This window comes from Saccoglossus kowalevskii, chromosome 17 (genome assembly GCF_978046115.1).
Source record: "Saccoglossus kowalevskii chromosome 17, keSacKowa6.1, whole genome shotgun sequence".
NCBI lineage: Eukaryota > Metazoa > Hemichordata > Enteropneusta > Harrimaniidae > Saccoglossus > Saccoglossus kowalevskii.
Genome location: NC_140657.1, coordinates 24,511,697 through 24,531,610, shown reverse-complemented (window position 1 = coordinate 24,531,610; position 19,914 = coordinate 24,511,697). Strand labels below are relative to the sequence as shown.

General features: G+C 35.2%; 2 protein-coding genes across 2 annotated transcripts; one reads left to right on the top strand and one right to left on the bottom strand.

Moving 5' to 3' along the window:
- Positions 1-1,210: 1,210 nt before the first annotated feature.
- LOC100372775 (peptidyl-prolyl cis-trans isomerase-like 3) lies at positions 1,211-5,362 on the bottom strand. Its single transcript, XM_006818352.2, has 5 exons — positions 5,320-5,362; positions 4,332-4,459; positions 2,605-2,713; positions 2,361-2,479; positions 1,211-1,767 (listed from the first exon to the last, which is right to left on the bottom strand). The coding sequence occupies exons 1-5, from the start codon at positions 5,320-5,322 to the stop codon at positions 1,629-1,631; spliced, it is 498 nt and encodes a 165-aa protein (XP_006818415.1). The 5' UTR covers positions 5,323-5,362; the 3' UTR covers positions 1,211-1,628.
- A 230-nt stretch (positions 5,363-5,592) lies between these two features.
- On the top strand, positions 5,593-19,385 carry LOC102809603 (anaphase-promoting complex subunit 2-like). The gene is made up of 11 exons (XM_085492036.1): positions 5,593-5,690; positions 6,965-7,379; positions 8,789-8,963; positions 9,909-10,041; positions 12,888-13,188; positions 14,694-14,811; positions 15,367-15,542; positions 16,696-16,988; positions 17,210-17,471; positions 17,989-18,227; positions 18,432-19,385. The coding sequence occupies exons 1-11, from the start codon at positions 5,598-5,600 to the stop codon at positions 18,645-18,647; spliced, it is 2,421 nt and encodes an 806-aa protein (XP_085348162.1). The 5' UTR covers positions 5,593-5,597; the 3' UTR covers positions 18,648-19,385.
- Positions 19,386-19,914: the final 529 nt, after the last annotated feature.

The window sequence follows — 19,914 nt, the reverse complement described above, 5'->3', positions numbered from 1 at the left end:
CCAAAACTGAGCAGGTCTGTGCATTGTCCTAGAGCATCCATCTACCAAGTTTCATTGAAATGGAATGATTAGTACTCGAGATATTAGTGGAAAAACCGAAAATTGACAAATCTTTATGCGAATTAGATAATTAATATGCCCAGATTTTAACCCCAATCTAAGGAGATCTTTGCATTGTCCTAGAGCATCTATGTACCAAGTTTTATTGAAATGTGATGATTAGTACTTGAGATATCAGTGGAAAAGCCGAAAATTGAATAATTATTATGCAAATTAGGTAATTAATATGCATGAACAGACACTCACATATACAGACAGACTAACTGCAAGACTCTCATTGCGTGCTTCACACACAGGAGTAAAAAATGTGATGTGAAAACTGAAGGTTGAGTAGTCACCATTGCTTTGAATTCTGTCACAAGGTGGGAACTATTATGGGGAATGAGATATAAAATCATCAGAGAGGGGTTTAACCTCTCAAAATGGCAACAAATTTCACCCAGGGCCCATAATCCTTGAGGTTTGCTTGACAAAACTGGATTTCAATAGATGGCGCCCTCTTGAGACATGGACGCAAACCCACAGACATCTTTTTTCACTTGCAAGTGATTTAATGTACAACGTCTATATATATCATATATGCTATGTTTTCAGTGTCCACATTTTGGCAATGACCATTAAAAATTGACACTAATGACACAGAAAACATTTTATTAAAACTAATAATCAAAGAAACAGATTTATAGGTATTCCCGCTTTAATACAATAGTGGATTTATAGTAGTAATTACAGTCCATGCTAGTAGTACAACTACAGATACATGACATATTTGTCTTCATTATGACCAACAGACGTATGACAGACATAATACAAACTGGAGCATTCGTTAAAACGAAATGGCCACCATTTGGCGATTTTGAAACTAATCGTAGGAAATTAAGGTTCAATTATGTTCAATGTATGTGCCAAATTAAATTTGAATAAAATATGTTCATGCACAAACTTCAAAATGGCAGAAATGTTTGCTTTTCATGTATTTTTAGCACTAAAATGTCATCACTCAGCCATTTTTGAATTGGATCACAAAATAAATGCAGGTCCACATGTACCGGTATGATATGATATGATATGTGACAGGTGCACACGCACATGTACACGCACAAATATAGGGAGGGGAAATTATTGAGTGAGTCAAAGTACAAAATAAACATTTTTTCCCTGGATTTTAAATTTATTATTCTGACAAAGTTTTAAATTCACTAATACGATTGTACAACAATAAAGTATTTTTGTGTTTTTACATGGTTTAATTTTGCGAATTTCACTGATAATTCGAGAGAGGGAAATCAAGTGAATAAATAATAATATGTATGTATGAAAGAAAAATCTCAAGTTGAATATTCCAAAATAAAACAGATGTGAAAATAATTTTTTGTCCAGCCTGACTAGGCAGTTTCGAGTTATGCATAAGGTCTATTCAATTCAGTCTGATTTTGTTAAAACTGATATTCGAGACAAAAAAATAAACCTTGTAGTCGACATTGTATTAAACACTTGTAAGCTTAACTAGTATGAATGTTGGTAAATGTTCAGCCAGTAAGGACAGCGCCCTCATGTGTTGGTCTTCATTAGTTATCGGCCTGATCAGCAATTGGATTTGCATGGATTGTTATATTACGCATCCGAACATCATTCAAAGGTTTATAGTTCTTCTCGCTTACTGGAAGCTTCTCCAGATCGTCTAATGTTTCAAATCCATCAATGACTCTAAGGATGAAAATATATAAAGATATGTTACTAAAATCCGACCACAGGTCAATTTCTTACAACAGGATTCATCTTCATCTAATACTTTTGGCATATCAATCAATCAATCAATCAATCAATCAATCAATCAATCAAATAGTTTACTAACACGAACTAAACCATTGTGTGCATCTAGTTTGTAACACAGCTTATTGGCTATGTATTTTGAACAAGATTAAAATGTATCAGATAAAGCCAGAGATTGTCTGCTTAGAAAAGACATCACAACATGCATGAGCTACAAAAATGCACATGCAGAGAATATGAATGTTAATCACTAATGTGAGTTCTATATTTTACTACATTTTCAGAAAAATTACTATTCAATGCTGGATAAAGCAAATTTTGCTCCATTAGAAGCACATTTCCAGTATTTGTATACGATACCATTAAAAAATGACTTGTTATCCCCATAGAAACACACCTGGAATGTCCATAAGCACATGTGCTACTAATAAAGAAAATGTGGTATGGTAGTTGTTTGGGTAAAATATTAATTATACAATGCAATATAGCTAAGAGTATACAACCTTTAACATTTAAATTCAACTCACTTTCCAAATATGGTGTATTTCATATCTAGATGAGGCTGTTTTGCGTACGTGATGAAAAACTGCGAGGCATTGGTGTCTGGGCCACTGTTTGCCATGGAAACTACTCCTCTCACATTGTGCTATAAAAAGATTAAGAAAAATACAATATTATGTCTCAAAACCGTAACCTTGTTATTACAGTAATCAATGAAGAAATCAGATAAAAAAAGTTTACTAGTATTGCCTTGTTTTGGCGGTTACTTACCTTCAATGAATCCACAATTTCATCTTCAAATTTTTTTCCCCAGATACTTTGTCCACCTTTACCAGTGCCCATAGGATCACCAGTTTGCACCATAAATCCAGCAATATTTCTAGAATGAAAGAGTAATGTGAAATGTACCATGCCAAAATTTCTGAAGTAAAAGCAACACAGGATATCTAGGTTTCTACTGCAACTGAGAAAGACTAAAAATACAGATACTTTAACAATATATATGACATCAATTTTACTCACAGGGAGCCCAGGAACTATAATCAACTGTAATACGCAGTCTCTATGAGCGGGGGTGGGGGGGGGGGGGGGTGGGGGGGATTATCGGCTGGTATCTAGTGTAAGAAATAGACAAGGGATGAAGGCTCCAGCCAGCTCACATTTTTTAAACTCGAAAAAACAGACGAAAAAAATGAAATCTAAAAAAAATACCAGGTTGAAGAATATTAGTTGCTCCTTTGAATTTCGCCAAAGCCTTACCTACATTTTACCGATATCTGCAGAATAAATCAAGAAAACTACACAAATTGACTCCATTTAGAAATTCCTAACGGTTAGTCCGAACGCACGACACTGTTGGAGGCGTGGCCTGTTCAGCATTTGTCAACAACCAATCACAAGACTGGTTACGAACCAGTTGAGGAAGGCTAACCGAGTCGTGACCTCGATGTGGTTCGTAACCAATCTTGTGATTGGTTGTTGACAAATGCTGAACAGGCCACGCCTCCAACTGTGCCGTGCGTTCGGGCAAACCGTTAGGAATTCCTAAATGGAGTCAATTTGTGTAGTTTTCTTGATTTATTCTGCAGATATCGGTAAAATGTAGGTAGGGCTTTGGCGAAATTTGAAGAAGCAACTAATATTCTTCAACCTGGTATTTTTTTAGATTTTATTTTTCATTCTTTTTGTCTGTTTTTTCGAGTTTAAAAAATGTGAGCTGGCTGGAGTCTTCATCCCTTGTCTATTTCTTACACTAGATACCAGCCAATACCCCCCCCCCCCCTCATAGAGACTGCGCATTACAGTTGATTATAGTTCCTGGGCTCCCTGTGTTTTACCACTAAATTTTGTACCAATATTATGCACATAATATTCTCAAATTGAATTATTCCTTTTGAACCAAAAGGACATAATTTACCATTGCCTTCACGTCTTGATCATATACAATACATACTTTCAGGTGGACAATGGTGTTTGCAAGATGTTAGTACACGAAATAAACACATTCCATAATGTTTTTTTATAAATATTAATTGACGGGTGTGACAATAATATTACATCTTCTATTATGCACTGGTGCAAATTAGGAAATTGTGGTGCCATGGTTTAGGGTAGTGGTCGCAGCACCATGTCGACTTATAAATCGTGTGTAAAAACAATTGTTTGTTTACATGAAATTCCAACACATGCTTTGAGGTACTACTAGAAAATCTGAGATATCATGAAATAAACACATCTGAAAGGAAAATATTCAAATATTTAACCAGTCGACTTTTGACTCTTTGAATGTTAAAGTCAATTTTTATCACTTTCCACAAAATAAACTTATATTTTTTCAATAATGTTGGGCTGATTAGAAATTATGTTTTTATGATTCTGTTGATCAAAAATGAAGAATAAAACTGTAGAAAAATACATAAAAATGAGCAGAATGTTACTTCAAAATTTTGGTGAGAAATATCATGGCTTGCAAAGGATTAAGTGACAGTAAGACATACCTGTGGAAAATGCAGTTATCATAGTAGTGACTGGCTGCTAGAGCCAGAAAATTCTCACATGCTCTCGGAACGAGGTCACAAAATAATTCAATTTTAATATCACCAACATCTGTATGTAATGTGACCGACTGAAATTCAAAATAAATATTTAAAATCAGTAAATGCTGCCACCTAGTGTTGAACTTTAACCCTTGAACTTCAACTTTTGTTTTTTTTCCCCATATTATGTTTCAAAATTTTTGGATCAAATCTGTTTGGTTCATATTTCATAATAAACAAATGAAAACATTTTGGATGGAAAATGATGGCGTCAAAAATATTAAAGTAATAGTAGCCAAGCCAATTAGGGTAGAAACCTACTCATAATTTTTGAGCAAGTTTGTCATAAATAGCATGACAATGTTCATTGGTCTATTACATATGTAAGTAAAGTCATGAAGTTAATGTTCCATGGCATCATGAAATAGCATTCTTATGTATATTATAATTCAAAAAATGCTATTTTTAGAACAGTTCCATGGAGCACAAATTACATTTTTCGCGACTTTTTAAAACCCAGATTTTCAAAATAACAAAACAAAAAGTACGCCACCATTTACAATATATAATTTTTGCAGCGTACATCACCAGTCTACAATTTTAAGATACAACATATTATCTCTGCCATAGGAACCTCTGGTAAAATCGTTATAATACTAATAGTGCCAAATTGGCCACTATCCACTATAATACAACCATCATTTTCTCAAAAATTAAGCTGGTGACCCCCAACTTTTTTTAAGTCAATATTCTTTCATTGCTCGGAAGTACAATTTATTGGAAAATTAATAAATTCTGAGTATTTGATATCATGAGTAGGCTTCTACCTTAATCAATAATTTTGTATTCAAAGCTATTCACTACACATGTAGTAATTTGGTTGCTAAGCAAATTCATACGCATAGCAAAAACGTTAAAATTATATACCATTTACAGCTGCCAAACTTACCATGTTGTCGATACCCCGTACCCTTTAAGTTGCTACAAAAAATACAATGTAAAATATGATATGGCCACCTTAATTTTTAATTAGATACACTCATTACAGCTAAATAAAATAAACTAGTTTAGTTAGAACAGTACACAGTATTTATTATGATGGTTATGTAATATACGTACTTCAAAAGTATGAATTTCCCAATCATTATTCTCAGATAATAAATAACAACAATCCATGATGAACATTTAACGGTTAGGATAGGCGTACCTTATTTTTGTACATGCGCAATGGTGAGAAATCTCAAAATGGCGGTCTCTGCAGAGAATCTAAATTCTGCTTGGCAAATTTTAACTTCGACATTCTCTCGACAGCAACCACAGGTACGTTGTCATGTCAATCGTGGTATATTACGTTAAGTACTGTGTCCGTACAATTAAATTTTACTTCTTGATAGTCTGTTATTGTCAGAACGAGTATTTGTCTGTGTCAGTTTCCGGGTCAGTCTGCTATGGCCAATAGGATAGTCTGTCACTTGAGGGATGAAAATAAAAATAAATCGATCACAACTACCCGGTATTCATTGCTAATTTTTTTCCCTGTTTCCATTTTCGCGATCCAGCTTAAAATGTAAAAATGATCGTTTGTGGCGTTTTGGAATACATGATAACCTTTTTCCTCCGTGACTCTGTCCGAACCTTGTGTATTTTTTTTTATCTCTCGTCCTCTAAGAGGTATTATCATTACAACTTTATTAATACACACATCCAATTCATTTAAAAACAAAAACTAATTATAATTATTAAATATATCCTTTTAATTTGTAGTATTCAAAAAAGATTTAAATTTGTACCCTATTAATTTCCACACAAAAATCATTATTATCAAGCGAAATATGAAAAGAAAGCATCTTGCAAAACTTGATGTGTCATGTTACATCTTCAATGATTCAAACCGAATGTTGAACACATCTTACCAGCAACGATTTCAACAAAACAATGACTTCAATAATTTTTTTTTTGCAACATAATTGTAAACATAAGGCATGTGTCAAGAAAAAAATGTAACCTTACCTCAGTCAGCACAAATTAGAATTAGAAAGCATACTTCTTAGCTTGGATGAAATGGTGGTGAAAGATTGAATGTTTATTGCTACCATATATGGAAGCCATGAGTGACCCGATGCATAAATTCATGTCTGTGATTGCATGATTGCTTGACATAGTCTTAGTAAAAGATTGTCAGATTGATAAAGCTCTCAGTTCCGTAATTTTGTATTTCGGACTCATCTAAATTAATGTAATAGTAAACTTGTAGTACATATTTTTTGAGGAAAACAATTATCACTACCATGAATTAATAGAATTTTAAATGCAAAATGACTCAAATTGTTTTCCTGTTTCCACCCTGGTCAAAAAATATGTCCCATAAATAGTGTGTTCCTATCACCGCATTTTATAGCAATTTATGAAGTACAAATTTTGCAAATTCAATGAAAATTTGGCTTTCGCAAAATAAGAGTAGTTTACAGTATTTCACATATCCGCATGTTGATCATAAAATGTTTTACAAAATTGTTTCTCATACTGTACATGCTACTGATTAGGAAAAAGATTCTATGCTTACTAACACTTTCCAATTTCTACTAAATAATCAGGGTGTAAAATCACCACAAGAAGATATTGAGTCGTCCTTGGCAACATTAAAAAGCCTTGATCTTGGTTACATCATTGAAGACTGGTTTACTGAGACATTACAACAAGATTTACAGAACAATATCACAGAGGACTTCTGGAAACACTTCCCTGATGAGGACTGCAAATTCACGGAAGAAACATGTCAGACAAGAGATTTTGACATTGCTGTTAATCAACTGTATACAAGTCTTGGATTCTACATACGTTGTGTGAATTCTTTGGATAATTGGAAACAATTTACAGAATCTGTCCAACGACCAAGGCTTTATACATTACAAGAGAGAGTACAAACATTGTTCAAAGCTGTTCTCTTTTCAACAATACCGTCTCATTTTTGTGATGTTGTTAGTGAATTTTATTCCAAGGCTTTCAAAGGTATTGCATTTATCCATCATACTGTAGCTTCTCTACCTTGTACTCCTGCCTTGTTTAGATTACATAAGGAGATTTTTGTGTTGTAGCAAAACTGTAAAATACAGTTGGAGTTATATTTCGCTGAAAACCATTTTGGCTGTTTTGTATGGAATTTATTTTGACTGTTGTTGGATGTAAAATATACCGGGTAGGGCAAAAAATGTATATTTCACTGAATCATCCCTAAGGCGAAAATAGTGAAAATAAAGTACTTTACAGTAACTGGGCTTCTGCTGAATATAAAGTAGATTAAGTCACTTAGACTAATAGTACTTTTTTTTTCTTAACCAACTTCAAGCAGTTTAGCTACTTCGCCAATGAGAAATAAAAAAAATCAGAGTTTGTCAAACATTTTAATGTGCTACTGTAGAATGCGCATTTCTGTCGTTAATTCCATGTTTTTAAATAATCACCATTTTTGCAGAATAAATTACCTTAGTCAGTGGTGTTGAGGGTTACACATATTATTGAAATGAAATTAATCATTGGTGACTTGCAAATGGTTAATGGAAGCCAGTAGTATTGAAGCAGCAAATTATCAAACCCCCTAGTTTAGGTTTAAAATAAACAGTTGATTTATTCAAGTGTTCATGATGGCATTTGACTGGCGGAGTTATATGGGTTCTGAAATACATGTAGCACCAGTGCATTGTAAGTGAGGTTTAAATTTGTCTACTGAAACGCCTTATGATTTTATAGTTGATATACCGGTAAACTGAGAAGCAAAATACTAACATATCCGTTCATGCTAGCCCTAACCAATTGGAAGTGTTCTAATAGTTCACCAAAAAACAAAAGATATTCCATGTAGGATCATATCCCTCCCCTCCCCTTCTCTCCTCTTCTCGTTCCTTCCCCTCCCCTCCCTTCCCTTCCCTTCCCTCCCAGTACACAAAAGTAGAATGTGTTTTACAGACTGAAAATGCAACAACAAAAATATGAATTTTTCAACTGTGAAAATTAAAAATTGATCTTTGACACCTAGACAAAATAGTTCTTTGATCACCTCCCCTCCAATGAAATACCTTTCGGTTTTGGCGAACTTCAACAGTTTGAGAACATCCTTTGCTGGGTGGTGTTAACCACTGACCCACCAATAATTGAAAAAAAAAAATTGTTTATGACTTTGATACTATCGATACCATAATACCTAATTTTTGTACATATAATTAGATTTAAATTGAATCAAACTAGCCAATCAACAATGAGTGCATAATGACACTTTTCATAAATGTTCCAATGTTAATTCCATGGTTGAATAGAAAAAGCTCTCATTTAAATTTGAATTGTGAAATTTATGAATATTTAATAAAAATCAAAAGAATGGATTTATAGTGTTGATAGTATTTTCATTGTGTCTGTTTATCCAGCTTTTCATCAGATCCATAAAGATGAAGACGAAGATGAAAAAGATGATGATAATGAAGAGGAGAAGGAGGATGGAGATGAGAATGATGGACCTAGATGTCCAGGATGTAGTAAAGATTGTGAAGAATGCCAGTGTGAAGAAATATTAAAAACATTTCATCAAGTGAATCAGCAGTTGTAAGTAATATGCAGGGATCGTTAATCTCACTAGTTCTGGCTTGCAAGAAAAATTTAAGAGCCAAGGGTAGATATTAAAACAATATCTGGTTTTTCAGTGAGATGTGAAAGAGAGTTGTTTATTTGAATAAAACTTTTTTTTTTGTAAAATGAGAGCTGATTTTTCAGAGTAGAGTGAACCAAGAGAGGAGAAAAATGCACTGGAGAAGAGCACTTGTCACTAAGATGTTTATTATTCAACTTCTAGGCCAGGAACTGAGCCCAAGTCCCCAAGAGATGTTCCATACACTTTATCAATATCAAAATGCAGATGACTAAACTTAGTCACAGCCACAAATCATGGCATCCTGTGAATTCCCAAGTCAACTTTGTCGCTTTTTACAAAATAAAATCATGTTAGGCTATGGCTTTTCTGCTCAAAAAATATAAGTAGCATAATACTACATTGGACAATGTAATAATGTGATTTCTGTATCATTTGCATGGCAATCATTTCCCATATTTGGTTATCCCATGACAAAAGTGGTTGTTAGAGACAGCTTTGACAACTGCCAATTTTGTTGTCTCTAGTTTCACTAATCTAAGGGATTGGTGCATTATCATCTGTACTTTGACATGAACTCGAGTTATAGATGATTTATGTATTTGTTAGTTTGGCTTTGGAATATTATGTAGACCATTAAATGAAATGCACAAATTATTTGATGATTCAGCTGATTTAGAATTTCTGAGGCACTATTCATAGATGTTAGCAAATGAAATTAAAAAAAAAAAATTAAAGATAAGCATGTGAAAATTGAATATTTCACACATATTTCCTACAAATCACGTAAAATCAGACCACCAAATATTACCTATAATTTAGTAGTGTTTAAAAGTATTGAAACCCAGTGCAATATTCATCTATAAAATAGCCAGGTTTTATCAGATATATTTTATTTGCAGATATGAATTAGGATTACTGGAGAGAGTCTCGTCAGAAGCTGTTACGTCTATAATTCAAAGCAAAATAGAACACCATATTAAACATACTTGTAAAGGAGAATTTGAATCATCATTTATAGAACCATTAGAAAAGGTAAGACAATTGAAATAAGGGATGGAAAACTATCTAAATTTTTAAAAAAATACATGAAATGGGAAAACAAATTTTGGTTGTACAAAACATTATTATTTACCTGAGACCAAAAACAATAGTAGAATTGATCCAAATGTGTTCAAAAGTATTAGACACGTTTAAATGTTTTATTATTATTTGGAAAATGAGTAACATTTATTTTGACTTTCTTTTGTTTACATCGGACACAGTAATAATATAGGATGACTAATATAATTTCCTGAATGAATGCAATTTATTTAACAGACAAGAAAACTTTGGCAATTCACTACGTTCAATTACTCACCATAGACTCTGTTCAGTTAAAATGACTATTTTGAACTGTAGGCATTAATTAGCGGCTCTGCTGGATTGCCTGCTTTTTTTCCTGTCCAGGTTTCTAGCTTGGGTTGTTGCCACTGTACGGCATCCGACATTGTAGCTGGTAGGATAAGTTTTCCTTGTCATTTTTACCCTTGTTTTCCCCTTTGTGTGTAGTATTTTTCACAACAAAGAAATTAAAACCCGGCGCCACTACGTAACCACTTGTTGGTTTCGTGGCGGCACCTTTTACAACTGTATTTTGTTTTTCCCTCATGCATGTCGTCTTTTATTTACAATGTATTTAGCAATGTATAGATGTAATGACAGCACCAGGGCTCGCTGCCGTTTTCTTTTTGGTCTCCTCATGTTTTGAGTCGACTGTGCAGTGGTTATATTCAGAATTTACCAGCATAGAACCCGCATCCGAGATACTTTGTCGTAGCTGCGTACTGGGTTCGGGGTTTTTGTGTGAAGGTGTGTGTTTTTTTCACTGGAGTTCTGAGGCCTGAGATTTTCTTTCAGAGCCATCAAAATCGCTGAGATTGACTGCGTCACAGCAAGGTCGCGCGTCCAGTAAACAAATCGGTTAAAGTGAGTTGCGTGTTTAGCATGAGTGGAAAGTTCTCACACTCGGCTACCGGTGCTTCGTGTACCGGGACGTCGAGTAGGAGGCCCTATGGTACTGGTGGGCCACCGCACATCTACGTACGACACCCCCTTGTGTCACCTGGCTCTCTTGGCCTGGGCTACTACTGTGCTACGAGACTTGGCCTTAGATGCACGTGTTTTTGCCGGGGTCGGGGGTACGTCCCCCACCTCAGTGACACAGACTGGACATCTTCCACCCTCTTTGTTCAGGGAATGATGGGTACAGTCTCTGAGCTTCGGAGTGCAATGAACCAGAGGGTTCAGATCGAATCCACTAGCCAGTTGGCCCTGCCAAGGGCAAGCGGAGGGCACCCTAAGCACAGAAAACACAATGCCCCAGGTCGTCGTCCGCTAGCCAGAGTCAGCCAGGAGGCAAGCGCTCATATCCTTTCATGTGAGGGAAGAGTAGTGGCGCGCCCCCAGGGAGGAAAGAGCCAGGTGGTGGCTCTTCACCCTCCCTGGGTGGACGTCTACCCCGGCAGCGGGGGAAGTGTGTTTGACGCTCACCTCTACAGATTGCGCCGGCGTAGTCCGGTTTGGAGACAGCAGATGACTGATCCCTGGACCTTTCCAGGTGGTGACATCCTGATACGGGATACCGCTGAAATCTCCATTTCCCCCCGTCAGTGTCTCCCCTATTGGGCACTGCCAGGGGACTCCCGCAAGGCGGGAGCAATCGGACGGGAAGTAGCAGTTTGCTGAGAAAAGGCGCCATACACAGGGTACATCAGCCGGAGCTAAGTACAGGCTTCTACCCAAATGTGTTCTTAGTACATAAACTACAAGTGGCGGGCATCCAGTTCTGGACCTAGGTAAACTGAATCAGTATGTGCTCCTCGATCGGTTCCACATGGAGACACCATTCAGGGTTCTTCAACCATTGGGTTGGGGTCTAGCTTTCTCGGGCACACCGAACCCTGTCACCGTAGCAGCATTTTGGCTTCTTGCTCCGGGGACAGCACAGGCAAGATAAGACACCACCCTATTTTGGGTCTTAACTAGGGTGTTGAGTGATTATTGTAGAGTGTTTCATCCCTGACTGGGAAAAGACTTTTCATCACTTTTCTGTTTGCTCGGAAAACCTGCCACCTATCGACGTCTGACTCTGCCTACAGTCCAAAATAGTCATTTTGACTGACTGGAGTCTATGGTGTGTAATTGAACATAGTGAATTTAGGCGAGGGTTCTCCAAACCCACCTATTCACATAGTTCATACCCACCATAGACTCTGGGTCCCCTCCAACCACCCCACTTTTTCCGTAGCGTTGGTCTAAGTCCTCGATGCAGAGAGAAAGAAACCAGAGTGATTGTACAGCCGTCTATGGCGCAGCCATATGGCCTCGGTCCTGTGGTTCGTGACGTAAGGGAAAGAGAATCTTGGGGTCATGAGGCTTCCCCTGACCTAGATTCTATCTCTCCGTCACTGGCAGAATCGCTGATTAATGCCGACAGTTCAAAATAGTCATTTTGACTGACCGGAGTCTATGGTGAGTATGAACTATGTGAATAGGCGGGTTCAGAGAACCCTCGCCTCATTTTGATCTATTATATCTCATTAAATTGTTACTGCACACAGGAAAAGATGTATAATAATATTCATGAGAATGCTATAAAGTATGCACTCAGGCATTACAGAATCGCATTGACCTCTGCTTCGCATATGATTGATATGATCACCAGTACTGCCTTTGTGAATACTTTTCAGTATTCTCGTATTAACCTCATATTAATTAAACACACTCACAAAAGCAGTTTACTTGTATATTATTAGCAGCTTTGCCAATAACAAGATTCAAAAGTGCTTATATTTTTGTATCGCATCATGTTTAAAAGTTTGAATTTGTTTTATCTGCAGTGGCTGAAAGGCAAAGTAGTTGGATGGTTAAATTTAGTTTTCCGAGGTGAACTGCCACAGCAAAGATTACTAAGCGATAGTACAAAGGTTTCTCTTGTGCAATGGAAAGATCGGTTACAATACTTTCTGTATCAAACATATGCCAATCTTCGCATTGAAGAACTGTTTAATATAATAGTAGAGTTCCCGGAGTCTGTGCCTGCTTTAGAAGACTTGAAGTATTGCCTGGAGAAAACAGATCAGAGAAATCAATTAGTGAGTTCACTAAAGACAGCCTTAGAGACCAGGCTGTTGCATCCAGGTGAGAATACACAATGTAGCTATATTTGATTTGGGTAAAATTATGTAAATAAAAAAAAACTTTCATTTTAACACAACGCCAGCTGCAAGCCTTCACGAATACCCAAAATGATTGTAAAAAACAGCGTCAACAGGTTGTTAAAGTGCATAATAATAGAGTAAATGTAGTATGTGTTTACTGATCCAAAGTCGACCAACAGACAACAAGTTGATATATAAACCTTTTAAGGTATATATGGTTATTATCATTTTTTTACCTTTCACAAAATACTTGTATAACTTTGAAATCACTCTCTTTTGAAAATTATCAGTAAAGGATTTAGGTTTAAACAATTTTTACTGTAATGTAACCCAGTAAAAATATCAATTATTAGAGCATTACATGTGTTGGATCTAGCTAGTGTAATATTACTGTAATGTATATATTTGTTTTAGGTGCCAATACAGCAGATATATTGACCCAGTATATATCATCTATTAGAGCATTACATGTGTTGGATCTAGCTAGTGTAATATTACTGTAATGTATATATTTGTTTTAGGTGCCAATACAGCAGATATATTGACCCAGTATATATCATCTATTAGAGCATTACATGTGTTGGATCTAGCTAGTGTAATATTACTGTAATGTATATATTTGTTTTAGGTGCCAATACAGCAGATATATTGACCCAGTATATATCATCTATTAGAGCATTACATGTGTTGGATCTAGCTAGTGTAATATTACTGTAATGTATATATTTGTTTTAGGTGCCAATACAGCAGATATATTGACCCAGTATATATCATCTATTAGAGCATTACATGTGTTGGATCTAGCTAGTGTAATATTACTGTAATGTATATATTTGTTTTAGGTGCCAATACAGCAGATATATTGACCCAGTATATATCATCTATTAGAGCATTACATGTGTTGGATCTAGCTAGTGTAATATTACTGTAATGTATATATTTGTTTTAGGTGCCAATACAGCAGATATATTGGACCCAGTATATATCATCTATTAGAGCATTACATGTGTTGGATCTAGCTAGTGTAATATTACTGTAATGTATATATTTGTTTTAGGTGCCAATACAGCAGATATATTGACCCAGTATATATCATCTATTAGAGCATTACATGTGTTGGATCTAGCTAGTGTAATATTACTGTAATGTATATATTTGTTTTAGGTGCCAATACAGCAGATATATTGACCCAGTATATATCATCTATTAGAGCATTACATGTGTTGGATCTAGCTAGTGTAATATTACTGTAATGTATATATTTGTTTTAGGTGCCAATACAGCAGATATATTGACCCAGTATATATCATCTATTAGAGCATTACATGTGTTGGATCTAGCTAGTGTGATATTACTGTAATGTATATATTTGTTTTAGGTGCCAATACAGCAGATATATTGACCCAGTATATATCATCTATTAGAGCATTACGTGTGTTGGATTCGGCTGGTGTAATATTACTGTAATGTATATATTTGTTTTAGGTGCCAATACAGCAGATATATTGACCCAGTATATATCATCTATTAGAGCATTACGTGTGTTGGATTCGGCTGGTGTAATATTAGAACTGGTGTGCGAACCAGTCAGGAAATATCTCAGGTAATATAATTACTTAAACCATAGAGAAAAAATTATTTTTTTCATGGATTTTCTTTATGATTAAGACTGTCTGAAAAGTCAATAATAATGCTGTACAGTACAGCTTCAGCTCAATCTGTCAGACACATTTGTGCATTTATTGCATTTCACCACTCATTTATCATACTGAAAATTTTTTCCATACCGCACTGGAGATCAAATAAGCTTGTCTTAGCCATAGTAATTTTGTATTTTTTTAAAAATAAAAATCTCACAGACATGGGCCCATCCATCATAAATCATGCAGCTATGTTTGTGTTTTCCAAGAGTAAGTCCAGAGTGCCACTGTGATGGTTAAAATGTGTGATACAAATATACAATCTGAGTGAGATGGCAAAGTATGTCTGCCATGTGAATGCAATGAATAGGAAATACGAGTGCAATAAATCTGCATTCCCAATCAGATAAATTAGCAAACCAATTGCAATGAGAATGTGGAAATACAAGTAATTATTCGTTGTAGAAGCCGAACTGTATGTACAGAATTTGATGAGTTTGTGTGTGTGTCTTTGTTAGAACTCGTGAAGACACAGTTCGTTGTATTGTATCCAGTCTAACTGACGACGGCAGCAGTGAATTAGCCGATGAGTTGGTCAAAGGAGAACCGCTCTTAATGGATGAGAATTATTACAGCGATGAAGAAAATGGAGATCCTGAAACGTGGCAACCTGATCCAATTGATGCTGATCCAGGTTAGAAATCTAAGAGTTTTGATAATATGATCGATGTTATGGGATTCATTTCACAAATATCTCCTGTCTAACTAATTGTCACTGTTTTGTAATGTTGAGACATTTTTTGAGCAGTTTTCAGTGTCTTTTAATCACTAATGAAATAAATAAAAATATTATACATCTGTCGTCATAACGCCATAAGTTACAGTGGGTATTTTCATCCTACCATATTAGGAAATTTAAATTCCAAATATGGAGTGATTACATCCGTGAGCATCCTCTTATAATAAAAACAAACATGGCAGCCCCCAGGGTTTGACCGGACTCCACATAAAGAAGTTTGCTAAATCTGCTCTAAACTTTTTTGGATTTCAGTATTCACATGTATCCTTGGGAGGAATAATAATAAAGTTATTACGAGGATACCGCTAAGTATGCACTCAGACAGTATGTTGTCGCATCGACCTTCGCTGCACGTCATTCGATACTTTCGCTGTACTGTCTTTGTGCATACTTTTCGGTATCCTCGTAATAACCTCATATTATTGTCTGCAAATTTGTTTGAAGCCTTTTGACATGTTACCAGTAAGTAACATGTAAATTGAGTTTTCAATATCTTAGGGTGTCATCAAGTCACAAGATTACGTGCGGGATTTGTCGATGGACTATATATATCAAAATCAGTATTCTATGTGAAGCATTTTCGATTAAGATTAGTCAGATGCACACCACACACTTGAGTTGTTTTGCGTATAGCCATTAAGTCTCGTAATTTATAGAATGCTCTTGAAGCAGAATTGTAACAGAAATGGATGATGGAATTTATTGTAGTGAAGACAAATGATAACTTGTTAATAAATGGTGCAATTCGCCTGGTTATGAACAGTATATTAACCTGCAGACAATGTTACTTTCAGATTTGTTTTTTGGCCAAATTAAAATTAAAAAGGCTTTTAAGTATTAAAGTTTTGCTAAAAATTTAACTTTACATATAATATATACAGAAGAAGGTCATACCTTGAAAACAAATTGCTATAAATCTTATATATTTCAGATAAAAGCATTTTGATTCAGTCATATGATAAGAATAACAAACTTATTTTAATGCTTTGAACCAATCAGTTTTATTTAATTGTTTTTTTTATTGTGCCATCTATATATTCTATTTCAGCAAAAACATCTAAAAGTCGTCGCTCCTCAGACATCATCAGTATGCTTGTTAACATATATGGTAGTCGCGAACTTTTTGTCAATGAATATCGAACGCTGCTTGCCGATAGAATTCTGTCCAGTTTTAATTACGACACTGCCCGTGAAATTCGTTATCTTGAACTGTTGAAACTTCGGTTCGGAGAATCGCAACTACATTACTGTGAAGTGATGCTGAAAGACGTGGCGGATTCCAAGAGGATCAACACTCACATCAAAGAATTAAAAGATAAGGAAGAAAAAGAAAAAACGGAGGTGAGTCTGAAGTGGTGATAAGAAACTTTGTGAGTGATGGTTGGGTTTGAGAAATGAAGTAAATTTCCATCTGATCGTTTTTGATTTCCCATCCAATTTTTTCAAATCGAAATACCATTCTTCCCATCTCCTTCACCATCAACTACCCCTTCCAAATATGTTCAGTAGTTTAGTTTGCCATATGAATTGAACCAATCTACCATAATTTGTTTCTTTATCAGAAAAATGTGGACTTGAACACCATGATTCTATCAGCCCAGTTCTGGCCATCATTCCGGGAAGAGAAACTAGATGTTCCAGAGGTCATCAAGGAGGCCATGGAGAGATACACCAAAGAGTATGAAACATTGAAAGGCATGAGAACTTTAAACTGGAAAGCACATCTGGGACTTGTCCATCTTGATGTTCAACTCAAAGACAGAAATTTATCTCTTTCTGTCTCACCAACCCATGCCACAATTATATTGCATTTTCAAGAGAAAGGTGAGTTTTACTCAATATCAGAATATTGATCTCTTTATTTTTAGTATAAAATGCTGTTGTCCCAGAAACTTCTTTTAAGTAGTTTTTAAGATATGAGTGAAACGGCTAAAGTTGGCAATTAATATGCACAGAATTAAATTATAAACTAATCAGGTATGTGGATTATCCCAGAGTACTTATGTATTAAGTTTCATTGAAATCCTTTGGGTAATTTTTGAGATCAGTGAAACAGCTAAAATTAGCAATTATTATTCAAATTAGTTAATTAATTATGCACAAATTTTGAATAAAAACTATACAAGCCTGTGGATTATCTCTATACACAAAGTTTTACTGGATAACTCGTAGTGTTGTGTATTGAACAATTACCTTACTCCTTTTATTGCTGAATTATAATATATCTCTTATCATTCTTGAATTGAGTAATAATATATTTCTTTTAATTGTTGCTGAACTGAGCAACAATATAATAATTCTTCAGATTTTTGAGGAACTCAGTAATAATATATTTCCTCAGATACATGGACAATAAACGAGCTAAGTAGTGTGATGAAAGTACCTGTAACTGCACTGAGACGTAAAATGGCTTTTTGGCAAAGTCAGGGAGTACTCAAAGAGCAGTCAACAGATACATTTGTATTGATTGAAGAAAGACCAGGTGGGCGTGGTAGCCATGAGGTCATGATTATTGACAGTGATGAAGAGACTGAATCTGCCATGGCTTCTGCTCAGGATCAAAGAGAAGAAGAATTACAGGTGAAGAACATCTTGGGTGTTGTTTCTTGGCGAGAAAATGAACCCTGTCTTGTCGAAAATTCTGTTAATAAAAAAAAAAAAAAAAATTGATCACATGTATATGCATTTTCAATTAACCTTCACTTACCTTCAAGAATAATATTTTCACATAAATTTTCAAAAAGCTGTTGAATATATAAAGTAACAATAGTTTCATTTCTTCAGGTATTCTGGTCCTATATTGTTGGTATGCTGACTAATCTGGAGAGTTTGCCTTTAGAACGTATTTACTCCATGTTAAAGATGTTTGCAATTCAAGGACCAATGTCTACTATTGAGTGCAGTGAGGAAGAACTCAGACATTTCCTGGACAGCAAAGTCAAAGAACAAAAACTGGTGTTTTCCGGCAGTGTCTACAGGCTACCAAAAGGAACCAGTTAACTTGGTATATTTTGGGAATTGCTACAAAAGGTGCCAGTAAACTCAGTGTTTTCTGGTGATGTATACATGCTACCAAAGGGTACCAGTTAATTCAGTGAATTCTGGTGATGTCTGCAGATCTTCAAAAGTACCATTCACCTCAGCAAATGATGGTGATGTCTACAGACTAAGGGTACAAATTTATAACATACGGTTGTAACATATGGTTTTGTCAACCCGTTGAACACAAACTTTTGGTGCCATTTTGCCATAATTTATGTGACAGAGAAGAAAGAAATAACTTCTAACCCTAGCTATTTCTGATTCGGTCGGAGGTGCACTGCCAATAAACGTAAAATGTACTCAAATAGTGTTTATGACATCACATGATAAATGCTGCATTATTGCTGAGCAAATGACAGTGTGAAACAAAACCACTTATGTATGCATTTATGTATATTAACCATAGTTTTAAGAATGACGGAAGTTGTTTTAGCCAATACACTGGTTTCTATCCAATTCACCATGGTGTAAGTTAGAACTTAAATCTAGCAGCATGGTTAACTGAGGTCAGTTTTCTATCCACATGAGAATATAACATAGCAAAACATTTCTCGCATATATTGTTCATGTCTATTTGTATTGTTTACAAAAAATGTGACTGCCAGATTTTCATTCATATCTATCATACTTGGTAGGACCAAGTGACTGTAAGGATAATCTATACGGTTAATAACATTAAAAATAACTTTATTCTTAGCTTGTCTGTTAAATTTGTTTTCAATTCCACTTTTTAACCATCCTATCAAGGTCATACAGATCTTCTTCAATGTGGAATAGTTGTTATGTTTTATAAGGTCACCCGTGATGTATACAACTTGTGGAACATACATTGTCTGTTGATACAAAATGTAAAGGTGTGTTTATAGGTAAAATTATAATCTGTATCGGTTCTATTGTTTTACAAAACAGTTGATAGAATTGTAGCACATATGGCTAGCTCAACGTAAACTAGTGCACAAATATATAATGAATTTAGAAGCAGTGGAATTGAAATTCCCCACTAATTGAGCAAGAAATATTACCCGCATTATATTTAAGTGTTTACTTCAACTATTTTAGTTTAGTGTCCAGATAGTATAATACTGTGCAGACGAATAACATCTTCTCTTTTTTTCATGAGATTTTCATGGCAATTAAACCTACAGGTATTGATTGACAAAGAAAATGGTATTCTGCTCTAATGCTTGTCCAGTGTTTCCAAAACTCGATTCAACCACAGCATAAT